This window comes from Rattus rattus, chromosome 13 (assembly GCF_011064425.1).
Source record: "Rattus rattus isolate New Zealand chromosome 13, Rrattus_CSIRO_v1, whole genome shotgun sequence".
NCBI lineage: Eukaryota > Metazoa > Chordata > Mammalia > Rodentia > Muridae > Rattus > Rattus rattus.
Genome location: NC_046166.1, coordinates 41412755 through 41440533, shown reverse-complemented (window position 1 = coordinate 41440533; position 27779 = coordinate 41412755). Strand labels below are relative to the sequence as shown.

The 27779-nt window shown below is 46.2% G+C and overlaps 1 protein-coding gene across 1 annotated transcript in view; it reads left to right on the top strand.

Annotated features, from left to right (window-relative positions):
- Acsl1 (acyl-CoA synthetase long chain family member 1) overlaps positions 1–27779 on the top strand; it is a 66115-nt gene that overhangs the window by 8249 nt on the left and 30087 nt on the right. Inside the window, exons 2-3 of the mRNA XM_032918427.1 lie at positions 13544–13770; positions 25313–25427. Coding sequence (XP_032774318.1) covers positions 13576–13770; positions 25313–25427 — 310 coding nt within the window. The 5' untranslated portion in view covers positions 13544–13575. The remainder of the gene's footprint in view (positions 1–13543; positions 13771–25312; positions 25428–27779) is intronic.

The following is a 27779-nucleotide window of genomic DNA, read 5'->3' as shown; positions in this document are numbered from 1 at the left end:
GAGAGAGAGAGAGAGAGAGAGAGAGAGAGAGAGAGAGAGAGAGAGAGAGAGAGAGAGAGAACAATATTAGCTAAGTTGCAGTTGAAGCCAACAGAAGGGTCAAGGGTACATGGTAATTTTATTGTACTATGTGGACTATTGAATAGATCTGGGGACCTTTGTGGCAAGAATTTAAACTAAATATAATGGGAATGTAAAGATCCCCAAAGTAATGTAACTTGGTTATTTCAAGCAGATAACAACCAAACTTGGCATTTACTTCTGTTGTTGTTTTTCCTGCCCTTTATAAGGTAGGTCATTGTTCTGTAACTAAGATTTGTTTGTTTTTTTAGCCTCCCTCAGCGAGTCGCCTCTCCTTATGGTTACCTGAACTCGGGGTAATTTTACCTAGTGTCCCGTGGTGTCACGGATACCTCTCCTGGCCTCCTCAGACAATGAGCAAAATCTCGCTTAACCTGCCCTCCATTTCACCTGTTGATTTCTCTAACTTCACTACCTCCCACAAAGGTTCAAGGGCCCGTGTTCTTTAAAGGTTCCTTTGCGTTCTGAAGAGCCCTACAACTTAAAAATAGTTTTAAAGAGTCCATTTGTTTCTGCTTTTTAAGTTACCTGTCGAGGTCTGGCAAAACTGAAGGGTGACTTCTCTAACCTTGTGTGTGCGTCTGTGTGTGTTTTGTATTCGGTCTGAGGCTCACGCTTTGTGGGGCTAAGCCATTTCTCTAGTTGACAGTTACTCTGAAGCCTTGTTCTATTTTAAGAGGTGTAAGTAACCCTACCCAACCTGTGCCCTCTTGAGCCTTCTTATCCAGGTCACTGCTATTTGATCACTGCCACCTCTGAGTCACTGGGCCCTGTGGGCTCCTTGAGGACAAGGCCAGAGTGAGTTCTCTCTTCCTACTGACCTAGACCCCTGCAAGGACATGGCTAATTCTTTAAGTATTCTGGAGGGAAGATGAGCCTTCAGCAGCTCTTCCATAACCTGCTGTCAGGAATATGTCCTAGGAGAGAGACCCTGCTCCTGCCCACTTCCCCTGATCCCCATATGATCTGGTTTTCATGGGTGGTCATATGTACCCTCCCCCCCATCTTTGACTGTTTAGATTTGGTCTCTACACAGCCCTCTGGTGGCCTCCAGCTCATACACAGAATGTTCTCCCCCCTTTCCCCCCCTTTTCTCCCCCCCTTCTTCCCCCCAGATGCTTGCAGCAACATGGCCCTACCACTTTCCTGCTAGAGGCCATCCTGAGGTGTCTTGAGATGCTGGGTTAGCTCCTACAGGCCTGTTTGCCTTCATTGTTCTCCTGAACTTGGGGAAGGTGGGGAGAGCATTGCTAGGGCTTCATCCTGGCAATGACCTTCTGTTTGAAAAGGTTCAATGAAAAGTTTTATTTCCCTACAGTGTGCAGAGAGAGTACTGTTCGGTTTGCTGCGAGGTCCTCGCTGAAAACACACATATGTGGAAGTCGCTCCCAGTGCTGCTGAGGCCTGCACCAGGGCCCAGCTCAGCACAGGCAATGACGGCTTAACTGTGTTTTCTGAGAGAGGTTTATAGCCCATCTGTCATTCCTTAATAAGGGCAGGTTACCACCCTAAATCCTCTGGGTAGCAGGTGGAAAATACATAAATACAAAAGAACATTAACCAACCTGAATTCGGTTATATCTTGTTTATTGAAAATATAGTTAGTGGTTGATGTGGCAGATTTTGTTCTGCATTTACCACAATTAAAAAGCTGGGGAGGAGAGCCCAGTGTAAAGCATAATAAAATAAAAAACAAACACAGGCTACAACCATAGAACTGATGGGCTTTACGATTCATTTTTATTCTTAAATTGCATGGTATGTATGTGTCTGTGTGTATGTGTAGATGAATGTCTGTCTATCTGACTGTCTGTATCTCTGTGTATGTGCAGGTGACTGCCAATGCCCACAGAGGGCAGAGAGGTTGTGTGTGTGTGTGTGTGTGTGTGTCTGTCTGTCTGTCTCTGTGTGTGTGTGTGTGTGAGTATGTGTAGGTGACTGTTGAGGTCAGAAGCCCTGGCTCCTCCTGGTGCTGGAGTTAAAGGCAGTCATAGCTGCCGGACGTAGGTGCTGTGAACAGAACAGGTTTTCTGTAGGAAAAGTATACGTTCTTAGCCGCAGAGCCATTTCTCCAGCTCAGAATTGGCATTTTCAATGGTTTCCTCCTGTGCCTTTCCCCGGGGTTTTGAGGTGTGGGTGGAATCCTGTTGATTTGGTTTGATGACAGGCTGACCCCACCATCTTCTTGTCTTGGAGGGGCCAGCATAGCTTTCTTGACACAAAGGGAAGCGGTTTTCTACTGGTCTCACTGCCTTTGTACCTCTGAGGTCCACATAGGCAGAAGCCAGTACCTGGAGTGGAACCTTTTGTGTTTGAGTCCAGGATTCTTTCCACATTTCTGTTCTGTGCAATTTCCATAGCCATTTCTCTAAGAGAGAGGCTTTGGACAAAACACCTGAGGTGATCTCAAGGTTTGGACCCCTTCTCGAACACAGAAACCCTGCTTCCTCCTCCCTGTAGCCCCTTAGGAAAGGCCTTCCTGCCTAGCTGGGTTCTAGCCCTGGCTGCGGTAACTAGACATGAGTCCCTTTACTTATTAAGTGGTTCTTCCTTCTCGTGGTGGGGTGTCTCACCTCTGGCTTCCTTTGTAAAGCAGAGGGTCTATTCTTGTGGGTTATTTTAGTGGCAAGGGGAATTTATTTCCTTCTTACCTGCTACAGTAACAGACTCTACTTGTGTTGTCCAACACTCTGAGACCGCGGTGTCACCCTCTAGTCTTGGGTCAGGTATCATCCGATGTAACCTGCCCTGTCAGATGCTTCTTTAGGAAGAATTGGGTCAGTCTACTGAAACTGAATGACTGAAGCAGCCCCTTCATCCAAGTCCACTTCCTTCTGTAGCCTTTCTCAGTAAGCGCCCCTGCTTTGTTACGAAATGTATATAGAAATGGAAGTGTTAAATCAACTAATAGTTTAATATCTTATTAGCCGGTGTTAGTTATATATAAGGGTTTTATTCGAAATGGAAATGTCAGTTCAGTATTTTAATATCTTATTAGCCTGTGTATATAATTATATATAATGGGTTTCATTATGATACATGTATGTACATGTATGTAATACATGTATGTAATATGTTACAGCCATAGTCACCCCTCTTACCCTCTTTCATCTCATCACTCCCGTTAATCCCCTTCCTCTTCCCTCCTAGCCCCTCCTTCATTAGTATCATTTGCACTAGTGTGTGTGTGTGTGTGTGTGTGTGTGTGTGTGTGTGTGTGTGTTTACAGGCGTCTGAGCACCTTATCAGTAGTCACGTCACTGAAGAAAAGTCTCTCCCCTCCATGTCAAGCATCAGTCATCTACACAGTAAATACATATTGGAGGACGAATGGAGTAATCTTCTTCCCTCTGGCTATTCTCCAAATAGGAAGTTTCTTAAATACATCTGACTCAAGTTTAACCTTGGTGTCCTACATAAAGGCCTTCATGTGACCTTAGGAATCCAAACACAGATCATCTTTGTGGCTGGGTGGAAAGGGAGGGGGTGGAGAGCTTCATGCAGTGTTGACTTTTCGACTACATCACATGCTCTGGGGAATGTTGAGCAGGTCCTATGGTAAGCTTCCTTTACATCTCAGAGGGGCCACCCACCCAGCTCTCAGAGTCTGGGGAATGCTGTCCTCACCAGAGACCTCCACTGCTCCAGCTCCAGGCCTAGGAGCCCAATGTGTGGTTTGCAGAATTCCATTTTGAAATAGAAAACTAACCTAGAGTGTCACAGTGGAGCTCTCTCTCCTTCTGTCATTTGCTCATGGAACCTGGGCCCCTGTGTGCAGCCTCAAACTGATGAGGTATGGTCATATCCCTAAATACCCAAGAACTATTTCCTTTAGTGTTGACAAACTCCTCAGGAAGTGAAATCCTTAGAGACATACAAGGCATCATGGGGACTGGACAAGAGGATACCTTTATATACAGACTAAGTCAGCCTCCTTTAGCTTCTCCAGCCAGTCCAAATCACCCAACCATGGCGTTTACCTCTACTCCAGGATGTGGGACTGTAGGTGGGAGCCAGGATGAAGAGTAGTGCTGAAATGTGAGAACACCCTGGATATCTCTTTCCTCTGTGGAGTCACCCTTGTGTAAATGTCTCTTCCAGTGGATTGCAGTAAAACAATAGTGTAAGTCTCAGAGGGCCCCTCCCTCCTTAGTAAACACTGAGAACCTGTTTTGGTCTGGTCACTACAGTAAACACCAGAGTAGGAGAAGGAGCTATATAGGTACCATCCTTCCAGAGTGCCACAGACCTCCTGCTTGTGTCTACCAGGAGGCACGAGGTACCTCACGAAGGCCACAAAATAAGTATCCTAGGAGATCAGTTGGAGTGTGAGCTGCTTCACTGAGGAGTTCCTGTAAGGATTTGTTAGAGAGTGGCCACTGGCCTGTTTGGTGGGATTTGCACACCATAAAATAGGTCTCAAGAGATCCAGTGGGAGAGGGAGATCAGAGCCACAGACTAGAGGGGAAGATTTTCTTTGGGAAAGGCTGGGAGGGAGGGACTGTAAAGGCCAGGCACATAGGTGGGGAACGAAGGCGGCATTATACTGTGAAACCTGTGCCTATGGCTGTTCTAGGCCAGAGATGCAACAAGGGACCCTTTCCAGGGAAGTGTGGCCACCTCAGAACCTTTGATCTTGCCCATGGAGGAAGGCTTTAGGGACCTGGAAAGTTGGGGTGGTAGCTCTGTCACAGACTACCTTCCTGTTCAAACTCCACATTTACTATTGCTGTTCCTGACATTCATTCTCCCAGGCCCCAAACCCAGCTCTCCAAGGCCTTGCCTGTTATTGCCAGGTATTTACCAGAGCTCTGCCTCTGATAGATTGTATGGATTTTTCTTTTGGTGGAAAAAGCTCATCTACATGTGAAAGTTGCCATTTGAACTGTTTTGAAGCATACAGTTGCCCAATGGCACCGGGTGAGTTGTGTAAGCATCGCCACTGTCCAGCTTCACAGTTTTCATCACTCCAAACAAAACCTTTGCAACTGTTGGGCAATGTCTCCCATGTCCCCTTCCCCTGCCCCCAGCCCTAGTAACCTCTGCTCTGCTTTCTCTCCGCGAATTTGCTGATTCCACAAACCTCAGGTAGAAGCTCATATTTGTCCTTCCCTTTGGCTTATTTCACTTAGCTTGGTGTTTCCTCCGTTCATTCATATTACCTACATGTTGGGGTATTTTCCTGGTTTTCTTTGAAAGGCTGAATATTGATCTGGGGTGTGTGTGTGTGTGTGTGTGTGTGTGTGTGTGTGTGTGTGTTGTGTGTGTGATATATCACACACACATACATACTACAACCTGCTTATTCATTCATCTGGTGATGGGAGTTTGGGCTTTTAAAGCATGGTGCATTGAGGCATTTTTCATCAGCAACATGGCCTCCCACCCCTACCTGGACTCAAGTCCTCTTTCCTGGGTGGCAGCACTGACCGCTCAGGGTCCATAAGCTTTGCCTTCAGACTGTGTTTTTATTTACTACATGTCCTTCCTTGAGTAGAACAGGAACAGAATATCTCCTGTCCTTTGGATTGATGGCAATAACCACCTCATGCAATGTAGAAAGGCCGTGATGATGGTCACACTTAGCCCCGTGTGTAACTGTGTCCTGTAAGCACTCACCTGACCCCCACTCTTAAGAACATTGGAACTAAGGCGTGGAGAGATGGCGCAGTGCTGAAGAGCACTGGCTGCTCTTCCAAAGGACCCAGGCTTGGTTGCCAGTCCCTACACGATGGTTCCCAACTGTCTGTAACTCTAGTTCTAGGGGATCAAACACCCTTTTATGGCCTCCAAGGGCTCCAGGCATGCACATGACATACACACATATATATGAATGCAGGCAAAACGCTCATAAATGTAAAATAAAAATAAGCAAATTTTTTTTTTAAAATCATGTCTCTGCAGGTGGTAGTGGTGCATCCCTTTATCCCAGCCCTGAGGAGGCAAAGGCAGGCAGAGTTCAAGGGCAACTTGGTCTACAGGACTAGTTCCAGGAGAGCCAGAGCTATATAGAGAAACCCTATCTTGAAAAACAAAAATAGGGCTGGAAAGATGGCTCAGAGGTTAAGGGCATTGACTACTCTTCCAGAGGCCCTGAGTTCAATTCCCTGCAACCATCTGTAATAGGATTCAATGCCCTTTTCTGGTGTGTCTGAAGACAGCTACAGTGTACCCATGTAAATAAGTTAAGTCTTTTTTTAAAAAGGAAAAACAAAAACAAAAATTCATGACTTGGAGCTGGAGAGATGACTCAATAGTTAAGAGCACTGACTGCTCTTCCAGAGGTCCTGAGTTCAATTCCCAGCAACCACATAATGGCTCACAACCATCTGTAATAGGATCTGATGCCCTCTTCTGGTGTATCTGAAGACAAGCTACAGTGTACTCACATATATAAAAATAAATAAATAAATCTTTAAAAAATTTATAACTCAACTGATTGCTGAATATCATCCCTTTTCCTTCTATCCTCTTTAACTTGGTTAGTTTGTTCCTGGTTTATTTATTGATAGTGTTAGACGTAAGTGGGGAGTTGCTTTTTTTCTTGTCTCTGTCTCTACCTTTTGAGGGCCAGCTTAGACTTTTACCATGTAGCTCCCCTTAACGTCCTTGTCACTATCTATTGTACTGCTCCCTTGCTATGCCCTCTTTCTTGTGTTCATGTTTCAAGTCTCAAGACCAGGTCTAAGTTTTTCTTAGTTGTTGTTCTTCCTCTAAGTAGGAAATAATTCTTGTACTTTACTACAAGGACAGTCCTTTTCTCCGGTCCCTTACTCAGTCTTCTTATTACAAGTCTCACCAATGTTCTATTGTGTACTGTCAGTCACTTTGAGCCTCATCAGGTAGGGCAAGCACCTGATCCTGGAGCATCTCTCCTGCATCCACTCTTAGGTCTCTGTAAAAGAACTGGTGGACTTGTATAACACAAAGAGAAATAGGTAGTAGGGAATTACTTCTTGGTGTTGGACCTTCCAAAGGCAAATGTGGAAAATCACTTTAAAAATCAATCAAGGATATATCGATCCATAATTAAATGTGTTCCTGTAATGGAGGGAATGTTGCTTTTAGTGATAGATGCATATATGTTTTCAAAAGTTGTCCAAATTAAATAAGCGAAAGAGAAAAATGTCGAGATATTACAGAAAATGGTAGAGCATGAAAAAGTGGTCTGGAAAATGATGCCTCTGAACTCTACTAGGAAGACTAGGCAGGAGGATTGAGGCCAGCCTGGGCTATGTAGCAAGGCCAGCCTGGGCTATGTAGCAAGATCCTCTTTGACAGATCGGTAGGTAGGTGGGTGGATAGATAGGCAAGCCTAAGCAATATTCCTTAAGTAATTAGTTTGTCATTTGGCTTATCTATATATGATTCTAATGAATATGGAGATTATTATGAACAGATATTTGAACCAATCCCATGTGTGTCCATAGAAATTCATCTTTTCAAGTTGATATACTATGTTTGGGATATATTGGGGGTGTTGCATGTATGACCTATAACCACTGTTATAGCCTTACTCTTACTGGATAAAAATAGTAGCGCATTATATTTGATTCTAAATGTGTTGTGTATTCAGTTCTTTCTCTGAGAACTGTAGGAGAGATTGGCAGAAAGCCTGAGTACAGGAGTACTCAATCTGACTCCATTATTTCACAAAATTAGTAAAGTTTTTAAAAAGATATCTCCACTTCAGGTTGTAGTTACACCCTGGTTCTTTCTTCCAGCTCCATGTTCCCAGAAATAAGATTCAGACTCAAAATATGTTTATAAATACCATAGCCATATAGCTCTACCCTGACTAGATCCTAACTAAAATAACCCAATTGTTTTAACCTACATTTTGCCCTGTGACTGGTTGCTTACCTCTTCTCAGGTACCATGCACCCAGCTCCTCACTTTTTTCTGGGAGGCACTCCTACCTCAGGCTCCGTCCCCAAATATTTTCTCCTCCCAAATGCCCCACCTCTATTTCTTGCCTAAGCCATAGGCCATAGGCTTTTTAATGGATGGCTGATGCACCCATACAGTGCACAGGATACTTGTGGAAATTAACTTGGTAATCAAAGGTCAGTCACTTTAATAAAAATGAAAATCCCGGTTGGGGATTTAGTTCAGTGGTAGAGCTTGCCTAGGGAAACGCAAGGCCCTGGGTTCGGTCCCCAGCTAAAAAAAAAGAACAAAAAAAAAAAAAAAAAAAAAAAATGAAAATCCCATTCATTGGTCTAAGGTATTTTTATATTGGTTGACTGGAAAAGCCCCAAAGTGGCGGGAGAGAGTAATGGGTTCTCTGTGGAGACACATGTATACTTGTGCAGAGGATCCGAGAATCACCTAAGTAGTCCCCTGGGTTAATAAGATGGGCCACAGGTGTGGGAGAGTCCCATGGCATGGGGTTTGGTCAGCAGCCCCTGCCTCCCCTCAACCTGGCAACTCCCATCTGTTTAATAGTCAGTGCTCCCTTCTCTCCAGGGGACAGTTCTTTGGTTCCTAGGCTATGGCTTAAACAAATCTAGCTTTAGGTAGCTTGCCAGCCCGGGTTAGGGAGCACGGCTCCAGTGACTCTGGAGTGGCAGACTGAAAGAGCAGCAAATGGCCTAGCTGCCCCTCTCTTGTTCCTCCTGGGGCCTGAGCTCTGCCCAGCTCGTACAGGACAAAGGGGGCACTTTCAGCCTTGTAAATAGCTTCTTGTGTCAGGGGAGGAGGTGGGGCAGGGAATGGCAGCACTGTGCCAGCTTGGCTTGCTGCATTAAGGAAAGATGTCAGGACTTCTCAATTTGCTGCAGTCGGGCAAACGTGCAATTTGTGTGGGTTTGTTTGAGGTCTGCATTCCTAGTGGGACATTCCATCAAACTGCTGTTACTCAGCTTAATGGAAGCTCGAGGAACGTCAGCAGGAGAGAAACATCTAGATCACAAGGAGAGAATAAAATGCTACTGTAAGTAAAAGAATATTACTCTGCAGGACTTAAGCGTCACGTGTGCGTGTAAGTGTGCGTGTGAGTGGGCGTGAGTGTGCACGCGCCCGTCTCCCTGTGTCCTTAGGGAGAACAGTGCCCCTGTGGATCACCTCTGGCTCTGAGCTACATTTTGTTCTGTAATGCAAACATAGTGGTAAGGGGTGAACCTTTGTGTACAGTAGGCACTGAACCCGTATGTGCAGAGGCCAGGGAGACAGGATCCGCGGTAGCATTTCTGTAAGCCGTCGAGAATGCAAGCGGATTTCAGATTTGGGTCTTCTAACACATAGCAGTATTGCTGGTGGAAGGCAGGGTATTTGCCGTCCTTGTGTAGCTGTCCGTGTATATGTTCTCAGTGAGCGGGTCCGGATAGCCAAGAGGAAGAGCGTTTCATGTAAATTGGGTTTAGGGTCGGGTTAGTGTCTTGCTCCGACAGACATCTCTGAGAAGCCTTTTCTGTTTCTGGCTCTGGTTTTCCTCATGGTCATTTTATATGACGATGTTCCAGAGAGATGCAGATGTGAAAACTCCTTGAAGCACTAAGTAAATCTAGTTAAATGGTGATTCCATTCAAGCTTTGGCAGAGGGTTCCAGCGTGGCTGGGTTTTGACAGCCACCCCATCGAGTTTGCATCATTCTCCCCTGTTCCCTGTCTCTGCACACACACACCCAGAGGCACCCTGTCTTCCTGTTCTTTGCTGAGCTTGGGGCACTCTCTTTCATTGTTTACTTTCCCATCATCCTGTGGTTTCTGACTCTAGTGTTAGAGGATTTCAGGCAGGCCAGCTGAGAAATGCTTTTTTAAAATGTCCGTTTTTGTCTGTATTGTATGCTGCATGTATGTGGGTGCCAACAGGCCAGGGGAAGGTGAAGTTCCGTAGAGCTGGAGAAACAGGTCATGAGCTGCCCAGTGTGGGTGCCGGGGCTAAGCTTCAGTCCTCTAGAAGAGCAGCAAGTGCTGAGCCATCTCTCCAGCCCCTAGGCACATTCTGTAAGCAGGGGAGGAGGGTGCCAGGAGTGGCTGTAGCAGGAGGAGCAGCTGGTTGTCTGCAAGCCTGTATGCTCCTCACTCAGACACATGTCTTCCTAAGACTTTAAGCCAACTGAATCTTGTTATTAGCAGATAACAGCGTGATGTATGTGCCTGAGCTGCGAGCGCTGCTAGATGTAGATATGGAAATTTGCTTTTGAAAAAAAAAAATCCCAGAAAATTCCCAACAGAACACCATTGACGGAAGAACACATGTGTCTCTTGGTTTTAGCAATTTAGCAAGGGCTCAAAAACCTTTCAGGACTTAATCTTAAGTATGGTATCTGTCCTCACACGGAGCACAAAATGGCTGTTTACACTGTCTCATTTTGATCGCCCACCTCTTTTTTTTTTTTTTTTTTTTTTTAATATCTGAATAGCTATTCCTTAGCAGCGTTCAAGTGGAAGAGAAAAGGTTTATAAGGTGATCATGCTAAGTATTTGTTCTTGACATAACTAAATAATGTGTTCTCGTCTTCATGCCTTCATGCATGCGTTCTAGTGTAAGCCTTACCAATTCACACAGTGGAGTTGCTCTGCAGATTGGTACCTGGCTCCTAGCATGGATTAAATGGCTATAGCTTGTCCTTATCACCTACAAAATGTAAGGATCTCGCTGGATTTAAATGCTTAGCGTTACAGATTAGCATCTAATAATATGTTCTTGCATGCGTGTTATAAATGATTCTCAGTTTTTTTTTTTGTTTGTTTTTTTTTTTTTTTCCGGAGCTGGGGACCGAACCCAGGGCCTTGCGCTTCCTAGGCAAGCGCTCTACCCCTGGGCTAAATCCCCAACCCCTGATTCTCAGTTTTTAAAACATTTTTCTTCCTAGCCTCATTAAACTTTCTTTGCATAATGCACTCTCTCTATCTTAGCTGCCACTGCTTAAAATAGATAAGTTAATCCCGTGTGTGACTGTTTGTTTAGGTGGTTTGATAGTCTCACCCAAGGATGTAATTCTGCTGTAGTCAATTCCTATAAACCCACAAATCTTGGTGCTGTGGCCATGGCTCCCTGAACACTGGGGACAGAAGGAGCCCTGGTGTGCGTGCGAGGTGGGTGATGCCTCCTCAGACTCAGAGTGAAGGACAGCGAAGACTGTGAAGTCTCAGTGACCAGTGCCACTAGGACCTGAGCCTGATTTTAGTTGCTTATCCTTGAAGTCTCAGTGTCAGCTTCTGTTTCCCAGAAGGGCCTTTCCTGAGGCTTGGTAGGCTTGCTCACGTCATTTTATTTACTCCTCATTAGGTGGTTAACCCATTGAAAAGATGGCCTGATCATGAGCACAGAGCTCGGTACACCCTGGGCACTCAGATATGCAGAATTACAGGAAGGGCTCAGTGCCTATGAGAGCACCTAGAACAGCTACGCTCTGAGTGTGGTGTGGGATCTTGGTCTCCAAGCTGTCTCAGGCGGCTAGAAATCCCACCTGATACCTCCTGTCCTTCACTTCAGTGGTTGAAAACAAAGATCAGAAAAACCCTACCCATGGTTTCTTCTCATTGGGAAGCCGAACAAGATGAAAACAGTGTCTGTTTGAAGAACTGCCCCTGGCAGCAACACTCACTGATGCTGCTCCCTGCCCATGGGTGGAGCGGTGGGGTGACTTTCCTCCCAGCTGCTCATTGGCCCATCCTCCACCCTCTGTTCCCCTAAGAAGTCAAGTATGGATTTTGTCTGCTAGTTACCTTTAGCCCAGTGGGCAGCAGTGTAGGACTCGGCATGTGACTGATGCCCTGAAAGACCTTGGCAGGCCTGGTAAGCACCCGCTGAGCTGCCCTGGCCCCCACCCCGCCCCCATCCTCACTGCCCTTTTCTGATTCTGCTGTGGTGTGTCACCTAGCAGTCAGCTGTCGGTGGCACAGATGGTGAGTGCGTTTGTAGGCACGAGCACTTTCTTTCTAGAATTAAAATCTGAAGAGACTGGTTTATCTGTTACCTGTTAGCATTGTTAGCTTTGTGATTCTGTGTGTGTGTGTGTGTGTGTGTGTGTGTGTGTGTGTGTGTGTGTGTGTGTGTGTGTCTGTGTATGCACCCACATACACATGCGTGTCTGTGCTTACTCTTAATTTGAGCCATAGCACAAGCTTGAACAAGTTGGGTGAATCCGTCATTATCTTGGGTCTGGTCATATTGTTGGTTAGGAAAAGCAGCTTGCTATTCTGATACTCTGTGGGGGAAACTTGTATAATAGTGTGAATTTTATCTGAAAGGATGATTTCTAGAGTTCAAAAAAATACTTCAGTCCCGTGACCTCACTTTCAAAGGACTGTGTGCTGTCTGAGCTTGCTTAGTGCATTGCTGTGGAGTTCAGCGCAGTCTCTGGGCTCTGCCGCTTCTTCCTTTGCTGTGAGGCAGCCTTGCAGGCAATCATTCATCAGTAAGCTTGTAAATTAGAACTGGCCTTTCTCTCTGGTGCACAATTAATTATTTTAGACGACTCTCCATATAAATTGCTTATAAGATGCAATAAAATAGGGCTTTGATTTATATTAATATTTACCTAGTTTTCTTCTGTGTATCTTGCTTTCTCATGTAAGCACTTTTATTATCGTGGTAACTCAGTGCTCTGAGCTCAGGACTAATCAGGGAGCTGTGGTAGGGGAAATGATCACTATGGGTCACATTGATTGAACAATTTTGTGTGTGGGGCGCCATCCTCGGCTGTCGCTGGGAATCCTTTAGTAGTACCAAAAGCTCCCTGTTATGAGTACTTTCTTTATTTCCATGTGCAGAGACAGACCAACGTTCAGCAAGGCAGAGAGTAAGCTATTCCCAGTGCCAGTAAGGCAGACCCTTGTTCCAGAGTGTGATCATCACCACCGCCTTCTCACAAATGCAGTTCCATGACCCCTGTCTGCACTTCTGGCATTTGTTTTAAATTCTCACCGAATGCACACCAATTTTTTTTTTTCATTTTAGTTATATCTTGGGGAATAGAAAGGAAAGTAATCTAATTAGAACAGCCAATCATGGGATCTCCTGACATGTAGCCACTCCCGCTGGGAAGATGAGAGACATGTTGAAATTTAGGCAGGTCTGTTTTACCAGTTGGGGAACTCGTTCTGGGACCTTGGCAGATGCAGCACCTGATGGCCCTTAGGTGGTTTGGGCTTGTTCATGCTCTGCATTCACACTACCCACTGGCCTTGATAATAAGGGTTGAGTGTGTTTGATTAGGTGGGAGAGGACAAAGGTATAATTTCTTTTCTGGACATAGGAGTATCTTACGGCAAGAATTCTTCGAGTCAAACCTTTTGATTGTGGTTAATAAAAACTTTTTTTCTTACACAATACAATGGAGAAATGGAACCAAACTAAATGATTAAAATGTTACCAGAAAAATGAAAGTTTTTTGGGGGAAAGACCTGGCCCATCTGACTGGGGGTTAATGTGTTGATTGGCGTGAGCATAGCACTAGTGAGTGGCTTGGGTGAGCCTCCTGAATGAACATGGCACCTTTCTCTTCTAACAGAATTCTGCCTAGAGAAGCACCAACACAGAACTATGGAGGTCCACGAATTGTTCCGGTATTTTCGGATGCCAGAGCTGATTGACATTCGGCAGTACGTGCGTACCCTTCCAACCAACACACTCATGGGCTTCGGGGCTTTTGCAGCGCTCACCACCTTCTGGTATGCCACCCGGCCGAAGGCCCTGAAGCCACCATGTGATCTGTCCATGCAGTCCGTGGAAGTATCGGTGAGTCCCACCCCACCCTCACACCACCCACCCTCATACCCACCTGCTGGGCATCCCTTCATGTTTAACCTCATTGGTTGGTTGGTGAGGGCAGTTTACAAAGAGAAGTTGCTGGTGGTGGGGTAGTAAACACATGTAGAAGCCAAATTACAGGGCACAGGGACAATAAGGTGAGGTAGGTTAGGCGTCTCTCCACAGTTACGCTGAAGATACATCCTGAAATCTCCTCAACTTCCCCTGTGCTAGGTTCCCGGTGGGAATAAAAAAATCCACCAGGAGGAAAGAGAGAACATGGAGCCTGGCCCAGCAGGGAAGAGTCACCAGATGTTGCAGGGAATATTTTTTGTGGCATGTGGGATTTGTAAGAACTCTTTCACACACATTTAAAAGGGACTCTGGTTTCACATAGGGTAAGGCTAAAACTGGCATTTAACAGATCACCATGGCCACAGTGTCTCAGATAGGGATGAGGAGACAAACAGTTAAGGCACCTGTGCTTGGTCATGAGTGCCAGGTTGTCATGGCCTGGACAAACTGAAGGCAGGCAATAGCCATACACCAAAGCCCGCCGTATGTGATTGGGGAGCATGGGGGGGGGTGGGATAGAAGCCTCTAGACCCTCCTATGACTGTTCCTCCTCAGCGCTCCTGTCTCTTCAACCTTTCCAAAGTTCAGCAGTTACGAGACTGGTTGCTCTTCCTGAAGCCCCTGAGCTCAGTTCCCAGCAACCACACTGTAGTGCACAACCATCTGTAATGGGGTCTACTGACTTCTAACACTCATATACACTAACTAAATAAGTAAGTCTTTAAAAAACAAAGCAAGGACAAACCCATAAGCACTGGAAAGCCTTCAGCTGCCCCTGCTTCACAGCCGCTCTCGTGCCTCTGCTCTGGTCAGAATTAGCCTTCAGTGTTTATTACTTTCCGCCCAGAGGAAGGTTGTGAAACACAGACCTGCTTTATTTGCTACTTTTAGGTGGAGAAGTTAAAGGTCTCCCATCGAAATTTTCCCCAGATTGGTCGCTGTAGCAGGCCAGTGTGGCCATCCATAGAAAGCCCAGGCTAGAATAATAGCTTTGAGCTGATATCGGGGTTTTAGTTCTTTGGTTTTTTTTTTTAAACAAGTTCTTGGATTTGCTAATATAAAATTCTTAAAATATACCAAATGTGTGAGTAATTTGTGGCAGATTTAGGCAGGGAAAAACTGGGCTGCTGAGAAAACTGGGCTCTCTGTTCCATTCCCATTGGGAATGTAGTGGCCTTTCTTCTAGCTTACCACACACCACCAGAAGGATTTCATTTTTTCTTAGGTTTGCATGGTTTTGTGGAATTCCCTTCTTCTGCATAGCACCTGGCGTTCCAAGTAGCATCGTTGTCACTATTTAAAGGGCAGGTGACAAGCGCAAGGTTTAGACACTAATAATTCAGCAGTAACTGTTGGAAATGCCCCATTCTCACTAGGGGAGATGTTTTGGGGACGTGTGCAGAAAGATTCATTTATGCTTCTGGTATGTGTATGAGTGTCTATGTATATATGTGTACAGTGTTGCATGCAGCTGTTCTCAAAGGCCAAAAGATGATGTCATCCTATCTGGGAATGGAGTTACAGATGTCGTGAGCTACCATGTGGGTGTGAGAACTGAACTTGAGTCCCCTACAAGAATAGGAAATGCTCTTAACCACTGACCCACCTCTCCAGCACCCAGTGTGTATGTGTGTTTTTAAGTTCCATCTTGGCATGAAGTGATTGCTTCTTATTAAAAGAATCATACAAGTTCCCTGAAGAGCAGTTTAAAACTACAGATAAACAGAACACTGAAATAATTTTACTGTTCAGTATACAGGGGTTCTGATTTTTCTCTTTGCTTATAATAGATTCACATCTGAGTTTCAGAACTCAGAGATCTCATGAATCGATCTATGAAAGAGCTTGCTTTGCTTTTTAAAAACTAAAATATAAAATTTTAGGTTAAACACACTGGGAGACCGGGAACCCAGTAGTTATAGACACAGTGTTACACTCTGCATTGTTCTGTGGGCCTCTGTTGGCAAGAAAGACAAATCCTGCTCATTTCCCAAGGTATGCTGACCCCTGGCAACAGTCTAGGGGCTGACTAGGGAGGGGGTGCTGTTCCTACTTTAAAAACAAGGGAGCGCCACTTTCCGGTGACCTGCCATTTGGTCCTGCCCCTCCCAGCTCACTCGGCTTTTATCACTTTCTCTATGCTGGCAGCTTTACACAGATGCTAAGACGGAGAACTGCACACTTGGGTTCAGGTGCTGCTCATCCCCCCACTCTGTCCCTTAGCTCTGTATAAGTCACACCCTAAGGTTGTCTGTGACCACTCAGGGTGGTGGAGAGGATGTGTAGCCCTACTGTGGACCCATCAGGAACGGCAGTACAGCTCTGCCAAGTAGTTGTACTGAGGATGACTCCATCAGGCTCTATTTCAAGATCCCTGTCCCCAAATGTGTGGTTACAGCTCACCTGTGGTGAGCCTTGGTGACCTAAAGGCCAGCCTACCCCTTGGGGCCAGGAGGAACTCCTGCTGCAGATTGCTGCTTCTGCTACTCAGTTACTATGAACAGGCATCTAAAAAAGGGGGTTGTGAGGGTGAGTTGTTGTTTAAACTACTTTCGTACTTGATATACATGGTCTCTTATTTTTTTCGCCTGTCCTTCCTAAGTTTGAGTTCCCTTCTGCCAGTGATATGGGAAATAGCAAAACAGGCTTCATAAGTTCCTGAGGAATGCTGGCCTTTGTCTGAGCATCAGTTTGGAGAAGTGGAGTTTCCTCTGAACCTCACAAGAAGGGCCTGGAAGACGGAGACATGACAGGCTTGATGCCTCGTCTAACCTCCACACGTTATATCTGAAAGGCATAAATAACATCCCTGTCGAGCACAGCTTGGAAGACATCCACCGGCCTGGCCTGTGGTGTGTTCAGTGTTAGTCGGTTGTGTTAGAACAAGGGCTCTGAGGAGGAGAGTGGATTACCGTGTAAAGGAAGACTAGGTGGTCCAGGAAAATCTGAAGGATCCATGCTGGAGCCTTGGGACTCAGGCAGAGGTTCTTCTGAAAATGAAAATGTTAGGCCTGTGCCTTTAGCACTCGAGGAAGAGGCTGAGATAGGAGAATCACAAGTTTGAGGGCAGCCTTGGCTACAAAGCAAGATCCTGTCAAAACAAAACAAGAAGCAAAGAAAGATAAATGGTGGTTAGATTCTGAGACTGCAGATTGAAGAATCTGAAGGCTGGGTGTGGAGGAGAATGGAGGAAGGCACAGAGTTGTGAAACACCAGTGCTTCTGTCTGTCCTGGACCTACCCTTGATGCAGATTGGACACAGATATGGCTGGAGAGAAAGTCGGCCCACCTGTGAGGCTCCAAGGATAGGGGACATAACCTGCTGCAAAGTGTAGACGAGAGAGATCTGGGGAATCACTGGATCACTGCAGCGGGCAGTAGGAAGGAGAGAGGCGCACACTAGTACTGAGTGCGCTGCCTGTCTTAGGTTAGCGAGGCCTGCGACTACCACGGGGCAGAAGGCAGCTCAGTGGAGACTCAGCTTTGCTTTCCCTCCAGTTAGTTATGCTTACAGGCATTTAGCCTTTCTAAAACAGCTTTTAGGCTATCAGAAGTTACAGTGGAATTTGCCTCTGGTGACTAAACCACAGGCCATAGCAGATTCAGTATCTAGGCTTGTTACTTTGTTTGGGTTCAAAGCTGCTGTGACTTAGCTCCACAGAAAATGATACGGTGTTTGGGATGCATGCTAGCAGGTCCCCCTCATACCTGAGTCTAACACAGAGGGTGCCGCTTTTCCTGCAGTTCCCTCCACCCACTGAATCCAGTTGTCAGACTTGCATTCATTCAGCAAGTACTTAAGCTTCAGATACAGGATGTACATAATCCCGGGACAGGACGGGCTGCTGTCCATGTGAAGCCTCTGTCCAGCAAGAGGAAGTGCTCAGGGACCTCTATCTGTGACAGAGGTCAAGTACCATTGTTAAAATAAGAGCTCTGGTACACACTGCAGCACAAAACAGTGACCTGGTCCATACTTAGACTTATCTGTGGAACATGTTGTAGAATGAGGTTTTTCCATGTGGTCGGTCGGAGCATTCTTCCACACACTCAGTCTTTACCCATGTATAAGTGTGAAGGCCCACTTACACACAGGCATAAGCAATTTCCTCAGCACAAGAGAGCAGGTCATAGACTTGTACATTTTTATGAAAACACATTTGTTCCATGCTTGCATCAATAAAATAAGTCCAGCCCTGTGAAGGTAATGATGACAAAATTCCCAAGACTGTCCATGCTCTTTTGACCTGGAAAGCCCGTGACAAGCTCAGAGCCAGGGAGCACTGGTTGAGGTGGACAGCCTCAAATACTGCTGGGAGGCAGACAGCCAGAATCAAACTGGAGTGGAAGCTGCTATGGAACGAGATTGGGGTTGGATTGTGCTGTCTCTGGCTACCTCCGACAGAAGCCTGAAGGTCTGCGGAAATGTCAGAGCCACTTAGTTGTAAGATGAGGACAAGTGACTTTAACTGAAGGGGAAGTAACAATTGTGTACTGAGCGAAACAGCGATATTAGGGACCATGGCAGCATGTGGTTATTTCTACAGCTATTTATAAGTCTGACGTAATAAATACTGCTCTGCAGTCATTGGTAGACATAAACTAATTCTCACCTCTGGGTGTTGGGACGGAGAGCCATTGGTGGACATGTGCAGGGCTGGAGGCTTCCGTGGGACACCAGGCTTTCTGCCAGCATTGTCTGCGGGCCCTGTTCTCAGGCAGCCACTTTCATTGGCCTACTATTTGTCACTGCAGGGTCCTGCTCACGGTTTCCCATAGCCTGTTCTTTCCTGGTCTTGATAATTGTCCAAGTGGTGGAATAAAGATGAGCCCAGGGTTGCCCTCACACCAGCCCAGAGAGTTTCTGAACACGTTTTCCTGAAGGGGGTTTGGGCATCCGGTAGAGTCTTCATCAGGCAGTCTTCACGAGACGGGGGATAAGAGGGAAAGCAAGCATTCCCGTGCCTCTGATCACGGAGGTCTGCTGGACGTCTGTTTGCGTCGGTATTTTCCCGCCTTTAGGTGACTTCAGCACCTTTCTCAAACTTAACAGACTTCTTAATAACATGAAAACCTTTCTGAATGTTGTTCTCTTTATACCCATCCGTTGGAACCTCAATTTAAGGTACTTGTATGAGCAGTCTGCTGACTTCAGAATACATGCAGCAGACACCCGGGGCTTTGGATTAGGGAGGAGGAAGGGTCAGGCTGGTCATGAGCAGTGGCAGTGGCCTGGAGGCTCTGTGGGTGAAGGTGAGGATGACTGGGAGCTCAGGGCAGATCGCCTGGTCTTCACACCATCTCTAGGCTACAGAGGGATTAGGCAGATGTTTTAGGAAAGAGCGCAGTCGATTATTAGTGTTAAAAAAGCTACATGTTGGGGCTGGAAAGATGGTGGGGTGGTTAAGAGTGCTTGCTGTTCTTACAGTGGACTGGGTTTCAGTTCCCAGCACCCATATGGTGGTCCACAACCATTTGTAGATACACTAATACACATAAAAATAAATAAATGAACCCCAAACAACAATGCATATGAAATATGTGTATGAATGTATATATTATATATGTATGTGTATATGTTATATGTATGTATGTACATATTATATGTATGTATCCCTGCCTATGGCAATGTTGCTAAATTCTCCATAACCAAGAAAAGTGAGAGTTAATTGCATAGGAATATAATAAACCGGGTCTGACAGCGTGATTTTGTACAAATGATGCCACCTGCTATAGGCTTCATTAGGCAAGAGACATATATGCACACCGAAGTGACAAATAATTTCTATAATATTTAAGTTTTAAAATAGCACCCCCCACCAATGAGGCCAACAGGTGCCAAATTGGGGGGAGGGGGAGAATTGTCACTGCTATTTGCTTCCTGACAAAAATCCCTAGTGTACACCAACATCCGAGTAGTCAGTCACATGGGGTAGGACTGGGAGCTGTGGTCCCGTTTGGCCAGGCAGAGGTGAAGCCCAGTGCCTTGTGTGCCCCGCATAGCTAGACAGAGTCTTTACCAGAGCAGTGTGTGCTGAGTTCTCTTCTGGTGATACTTGGTCATGTGCTGCCTCTACCCCAGTTTCTCCTAAACGGATCCTCTGACTGGAAGAGTGGGCCACACAGGAAATTAGCAAGTAGAGAATTAACTAGGTTTGAAAAGCACCGAGGGCTTTGAGGATTAGAGGGTGGTGTTTGTCTGGACTCTGTCTGCTCAGGCATGAAGGAAGTGAGATGGGCAAGTCTGGGGGAGCCTGCTTGCAGAAGCCTACACCAGGCTAGCTGGATCTGATACTCTGCCTCACTGCCTTACAAACAGGAAGGGAGAAGACATCAGCAAGCCCGTCCTTACTGAGAGGTGGCAGGCTATGGGAGACTCCATAAGTACTCCCTCAGCTGCTGGAGATCCAGCCCTGCCTGTGAGGTGACACTTCTGACCCCGATTTGCCTCTAGGAATAAAGTTGTTTTCTGGTTAAACAGTAAGCATGACCCTGGCCCCGCCGCCTCAGTCCTTCACCTGGTAAGACTGTTTAAATACTTTGTCCATTATGGTCAGAGGTCACTGGAGTGTGGGTTCCCCCCACAGGCCAGCCTTTAAAACCTAGTGTTGCTGAAAAGCAGTTTTAATCCTGAAAAGAAACACGAGTTGGTGGACTGGGCAGGGAAGGCACATGTCAAGTGGCAAATGTCAGTGGCAAGTGTAATGCTGGGAGGAGAGGACCCCAGGGAAGTAGCATTTTTATTCAGTAAGAAAGGGAACACTTCCACCTATCCAAGACGACGATCTTTTTAGGGGAATCTGTGGTCATCCATAGAGTGAATTGCAAAACTCAGTGCTTCCTGTTGTCTGGTCCCCCTACACATCTCTACACATTGTCTTCTCCAGGTCATGGCCCTTCCCTTACAGTCGAAGAGCAGTGGGGCCTTTTGCCCAGTCTCACCTGCACCCTCCATGTCTCTTCTCAGGCATCTCCTTACTGCTTTATTATCAAGCTTTGCTAATTAGTTTAATTGCTAATAATTAGAATACTAAAAACACCTTATCCTTGGGTTATGTTGTCACGATGATGGCTTCACTGGGAGCGCAGTCAGCCTCTTCCAGTTTGCTTTGCTGGTTTTACCTCATTCTTTCCCCACGTCCTGAAGATTAAGTAACACTGAAAGCTTAAACCAATTAGAAATCTTTAGCTAAAGGTCGTTATTCGGTGAGCCTCTAAAACAATGGCTTTCACCATTCCTAATGTTGCAACCCTCTAATACAGTTCCTTACATTGTGGTGACCCCAAACATAAAATTATTTCACTGCTACTTCACAGTTGTCATTTGCTCCTGTTCTGAGGCGTGTGTGTCTGACATGCCACCCCTGTGAAAAGGTCGTTTGACCCCCAAGAGTCACAACCCGCGTTTTGAAAGCCTCTGTTCTAGGGCAGCGCTTGGAGGGTTGGGAAGTAGACAGAGTTCTCCTGACGGATGGCCATGCTCGTCACTAGCTAAGTAAACGCCCTGTGTTTCTCAGACTTGCCCTGGACTCGGGTCTGTGACTCTCCATGCTTTGATTCTCCCCTTTCTTGGTAGATGGCAGATCATGGTGCTCATGGCTCCTGCCCCCTCCCACATAAATCTTTTTCTCTCTAGACTCTTCCCAAAACGTTTTCTATCACCGTTTATACTTGTGGTGGGTTTCTTTCTGTAGTGCTGGACTTTCACTACTCCTGCACTGAGGACTTCTCTCTAGGATTCTGCTTCTCAGACTGTAGGGCTGGACTTGGGTGCCTGACTTGTTGAAACCCTGTTGGCCGATCTCAACCACGAGTTTCCGGTCCAACCTTCATCATCTCTTTCCCAACAAATGTCAGTCTACATTTTGTAGACCTGGGTATCTAAGATGTAAGAAATATTAAATATGAGTCTTTTCTATTAAATATTATAAAGCTTTTTATCTTCTCTACCCTTTAAGATTTCTATGCAAATCTCTTAATCACCTCCCCAGCCTGATAAAACCTTTGTTTACACAAAGGCCCCCTGCTGCATTCCAGGAATTTTGTGACTCTAATACAGACTAGCTAATCAAATAAGCTCCCACCAATGGGGTAAGGACACGTCACCACTACCAAGTGCAAGCCTGTCTCTGTGTTCCCCTTTAGTATGTGACCACTGACCAAGAGTGAAGTCTGCCTCCTCTGACTACTTCAAGGGAATGGCAGTCTCTTTCTTTGAGATCCAGAACTTATTTCTAACAAAGACAAACCTATAACCTGCCCCTCAGGGTCCACACCTACTCTTGTGTGTCCTTGTCTTTTCTTGTATTGTTTTGATTTGCCAGGATTCCTTGGAGGCTCTCTGATCACTTGGGGATAAGATGTATTAGTTAATTCTGCACTGCCAACATCTGGCACAGCTGCTTAAGGGAAGAAATAAAAATGGCTTCACAGTCTCAAGAGCTTTCCTTCGCCACAGCAGGGAAGGCAGTGGGGGCATTCAGTTCACCGTGGCTGCAGAAGCTTGTCATGTTCCCAGAGACAGAAACCAGAGAGCCGGCCAGAAACTGGGACCCAGATACCTTAAAACACTTACACTGGTCACCCACATCTGTCTGCTAGGCCCCACCTTCTAAAGGTTCCTAAGTCTCTTTTAGAGTGACTAACTGGAGAGCCCATCATCAAAGCATGCGTCTGTGGGCTATCAGTCCAGATTCAAAACATTGCATTCTACCCCTGGACCACCAAAGGCTAATGGCCATCTCACAACAGAAAATACATTTAGTCCAACTTAAGAGTCCCACAGCCCACAATTTAGTCACTGTCCAGAAATTCACATTCCAGAGTCTTCCCTGAGACCCAAAGCAGTCTTTTAGCTATGAGCTCCTAGGAAATACAGAAACTGTACACTTCCAGTATACCATGACACAGAGTCAAAACCCCCACTCGGAAAGGGAGGAATGGTGACATAATGGGGCTGGGGAAAGGACAGGCCCAAAGCCAGCAGGGCAAATATCAAATCCTGTAGCTCCATGTCCAGCATGAGAGGCACATGTTGCTGTGATGTGCGCTGCGGTAGGCGTGGGAAGCCTGTCTCTTCCACATGTGTCTTCCACAGCTGCCATCCTGGCCTGGCTCTCTCCTGTGCTACAGCTGTCCTCGGCACATAGATGTGCTGTAGATGCTCTTGTCATCGCCAACATCCTGGAACTCTGTTGGAACTTAGTCTCACCTTCGTCACGTCATCCACAGACCTTGGGGGCTCCTTGCAGCAATTCTGACCCTTGTGAACCTTGGGACTCTTGGGAACCCTGCCTGGTTCACAAGATTATCTTCAACACCTTGTTGGAAGCCACCACAATTCTCCCATGCTGCCTGCTCACGAAACTAGGACCACATGAGTAACACCACATTTCTGCTGTCAGCTTGAGCAGTCGCTCTGCCCCCTTGCACCATGGCTGCAGTGGCCTCTTGGTTCCTAAGTGGGAGAACCTGGAAAAACATATTTGTTTGGAGCTCTGTGCTGGCAAAGCACCCTAGGAAAACTCTTTTATTGTTCTCAACAGCCTTCCAAAATGACAGCTCTGGCTAGGGAACAGGCATTGAAGACATGAGGCTTTGGGAACATTTCTGATTCAAACCACAGCACAAGTCCCAGGCTCCCCTGCCTTCCTTACGTCCTCCCAGCTGTCCCACTGACAGCTGTGTGAGCTGCTCTGGAATGCAGATCTCATGGTTGCTTTTAAAGAGAGGATCTTGTATTGAGAAATGCTGTGAATGGTTCCAGGTCACCATGATACTCTTGAGCAGAGTATCATGAGGACCTCCCCATGAGCAGCCAGACCGATTGCCCTTCACTTGGTGGGGAGAGTGGGGTGGGCCCAGAGCCAAGAGGTAGTACTTTATGGCGCATGGCCCTTCTGCTTCCCCATTCCCTGCAGCCCCTCCTCTCATCTCCTTCCTGGTTCCCTATTTCTCTGACCCCCTGTCTTCTCTTCCAAATTGTCCTTGATGTTTGTTTGTTTGTTTTGGTTCTGCCTTATGTAGACTTCTCACTAGGAAGCCTCAGTGTTGTCTCTTCCCTGAACCCTGAGCCTCTCAACTCTGACTGCTCTTTGACCCCACTTGCTAGGGACAGTTTCCTGTTTTCTTTCATCAAACCTCAAGCCAGAGTGATTGCTTCCACTTTTTGGACAATCCTTTCCTGTGGTGCTGGAAGTTCTCTTCTCTTGTCTAATTTCCCTCAAGGATTTCCCCGCTGCTGTAAATGTGAAGGGTCCTCTTTGAGCCATGAAATAAGTAGACTCTCACCCAGTAGTTGAGCCCTTATCTACCAGTGTAGAAAGAATGCCTGAGGGGTTCCTGTGATTATCTGGACCGCCGTATGTATATGCGTATGGTCTTAGCTCAGCTCCTGCTGCTGCTGCAGGAGACCGAGAACTGACTCCCTGCCCTGTGCGTGGCAGTTGGACTCAGGCCCCAGCAGGTGGAGTCACCTTAGCAGAAGGCGTTCAACAGCAGACGCACACCTGTCCCAGCTGCAAATAAACACCTGGAGGACCTGCATCTGCTCAGACTTATAATCAGTAGCCGGTGATTTTTAACCCTGAGATGCCACTTAAGGGACCGAAGGTCCTAATGGATTGTGTTACCGTCGGTAATGAGAGAGAACAGGGAACCTCAAGTGTAGGTGACTCATGGACGTAAAATTGAGCACTCTCTTGTTTCCTCCCAAGTCGAGTAGCATCATCTTACGTTCTTCTGGTGGATGCAGTTTGAGGACTGTAAAGTAGTGGGGCATTTTTCTGTTGTCCTCGCTCTCTCTCTGGCTTTGTCTGCCAGGACAGGTCCTTAGAAATTTGTGAGCAGCAGCAACTCTTCCCCCTTTTCCCCCTCTTCTTCCTCCTCCTCCTCTATCCTCTCCATTTTCTTTCCCTAAGATTCTATTCATGGTCATTTACTTTTAGCCTTGCTTCTCCAGAGTCGCCAAAGTTCTTCAAGGGACCGGCTGACATACACTATCAGCACGTCAGCACTCCTTCACTCAGCGCTAGTCACTGCACAACAGCCTGTATTTATTCTACAACTAACTGACAAATAGAGATGGCATGACAGTGTTACCGAAGGTGAAATAGGAACAGGGGAGCAGTTTTACAGTGTCAGGACCACTATCCATTACCGTGTATTTTTTTTTTCTTTTTTTTTCCGGAGCTGGGGACCGAACCCAGGGCCTTGCGCTTCCTAGGTAAGCGCTCTACCACTGAGCTAAATCCCCAGCCCCAACCGTGTATTTATTATCTACCTGAGAATTGCTAGGACGGAAGATTGTAGGTGTGTTTGTATGACAGATAGGTGACAAGTCTCGGGAAATACTGGCATGTTGATTAGGGTCATTTGGCCACAACATACACTTCTTTAAAGGCACCATGCTGTGGGCTTCTTGCTAACACCCTGCTACCCCTGTCCTTCCCAATAGGGTACTGAGGGTGTCCGAAGATCAGCAGTCCTTGAAGACGACAAGCTCTTGCTGTACTACTATGATGATGTCAGAACGATGTACGATGGCTTCCAGAGGGGGATTCAGGTGTCAAGTAAGCGCATAGCTGCATACTGGGACTGACACTTCACTGTCGCTTCTCGTGAGGAATGAGCAGCCTTCCTTTCAGAAGGGCACATCTGCCAGTGTTTCACATACCCAGCATTGTTTGTGTTCTGTCTCCTGTAATGTGTTGGGAAACAATCTCAAAGTTTAGAGGGCTCTCCAGATGTTCTCTGACACAGGGACAATGCATCCTATATTTAATGGAGAGTTGCATGTGCTGGGCTACGATGTTTCCTGTAGTTGAAAGTAAATGTTTCATTGGTCCTGACCTGTCATTTACTTACTGGACCATGAACATCTGTATTGTGAGAGAAATACTGACTTTGCAGGGAAGTTCACCCATCAGACACACCCTAGAGAACCCTTGCTATCTATCCATCACCTGCCTCTGTTCCAGCCTCTCTCCATCCCCCCACCCTGAATCAGTCCTCCTCCACACACATCATAATCCTGCCCTGGCCACTCCCACTCACTGGTCTTGACCTGTTAGTGGTCTTTTAACCCTGTTGATTTCATGTCTCTCTCTATATAAACAAATGTCTTCCTAGTCTGTCATTTCTCTCCTGGCTCCAGTGGGGCACCATCCCCCTTTCCTCTCAGCATGGAAACTCTGCCTCTGCAACACTCCCTTCACATACAGAGGTGTTAGCCTGGCTTGGCCTGCTTTTGCCCTCCAGCCTGTACTCCTTGAGAACATGGTCTGCCACTTGCCCTCCCTGCAGCACTGACATAGGACCTGTCCACACTAGATACTCAATATATTGTCCATGAAGAAAGACACATTCTTTTTAAGGATTATTTTTGCTTTTCCTAAGGTCATCTATAGAAATAGATCTTTTGGGGGGAGGAGGGAAGGGAAGGCTTAGCCCTGACCTTCCTGGAACTCATTCACAGTAGACCAGGCTGACCTCAAACTCAGAGATCCACCTGCCTCTGCCTCCCAAATGCTGGGATTGTAGGCGTTCACCACCATTGCCCAGCTTAGAAATAGATTTTAAGATCCACACTTTAGCTTCTATTTTTGCCACTGGTTGTATGATTGTGATTTTCCTGTTAAGAACCAGAGAGATTGCTTTCTCTCTGCCCCACGATACATTGCAAGCAGTGTGTGTGTACTCAAAGTACCTGCCATTTAGTGCGCGACAGTGGTATAGTCCTATGACTCAGCCTATTGTGTTTAGACAAACATTCCTATAAAAGGCTTATTAGCCCACTGTAAAGACAAGACTTCCTTGTCTATCAGTCCATACATGGACTTTTCGAAGTTAGTATCAAGGTCTGAGTTTATCTATGACAGTAAGTCTCCCTGAGAAGAACAAGTCAGCCAGCATTAAGCTGCATGAAAGTATGTGTTGTAATTTATACACAGCCTTGCCTCTGGAGGCAGAGAATGGGTTTATCTAGGAGTGTGCAGCTTACACTGTACTTGTGGCAGTGAGACAACTGCCCACTCTGTTGTCACCTGTCTAAATGGAAAATGAGTGATCCTCAATAAATCACAGAAGGAAGCTCACGCTCTCTTAACATACATTCATTAAAGGCAGCTGCTTTTAAGTCAATGCTTCTTTTTTCCATCAAGAAGCATTTAATCCTAAACTTTATTGTTCGTAGGATGTCTCAGGATTAAAATCTTACAGACGAGCAAACATTTTGAGTGGATGGTCGGAAGTTTCTTCAGGAGCAGGAGAAGTCAGCCAAGAGCTTTTAAAATCTAATTTAAAATTTTTAAAATGAATTTTACGAGCATGTTTTGCCTGTGTACTGTTTACATGAAGTACGCACAGAAGCCAGAAGAGGGAGGGTGTTGGACACATTGAACTGGAGATACATGTACGTCACCATGTGGGTGCTGGGAATTGAACCCAGGTCTTCTGGAAGAGCAGCCAGTGCTTTAACCACCGGGCCATCTCTCTCGCCCTCTTAAACCTCATATTTTTAAGGTGCACATAACTGTATATCAGTGCCACCTGAGAGCACGTTTTTAAAAATACTGAAATTCTTGCTCACATTTATCCAGTTATATCAAATATTCTAACAGCAGGGCCTGCAGTTCTCCAGCGAGCTGGCACTCAAGCTTGACGGTTGTAGAGCTGGGATCAGTGTGCTGTGCCTGTAAAGAGCCAACAGTCCATAGGCTTAGGGCTTTCTGGGCCACAGTCTCTGCATCTGCATGCATGGGCGGGCGAGTTAGGCCGTGCTCCACTAACACTGCGTACAGCCACATCCATTGGCTCATTTCGGCCTTGCCCGCAGTTTGCCAGTCCTAGATCTTGAGGAATAAAATGGCATTGGTTCGTAAGGCTGAGGGGTCTCTCATCTGAGAAGTGGTACTGATGACCCC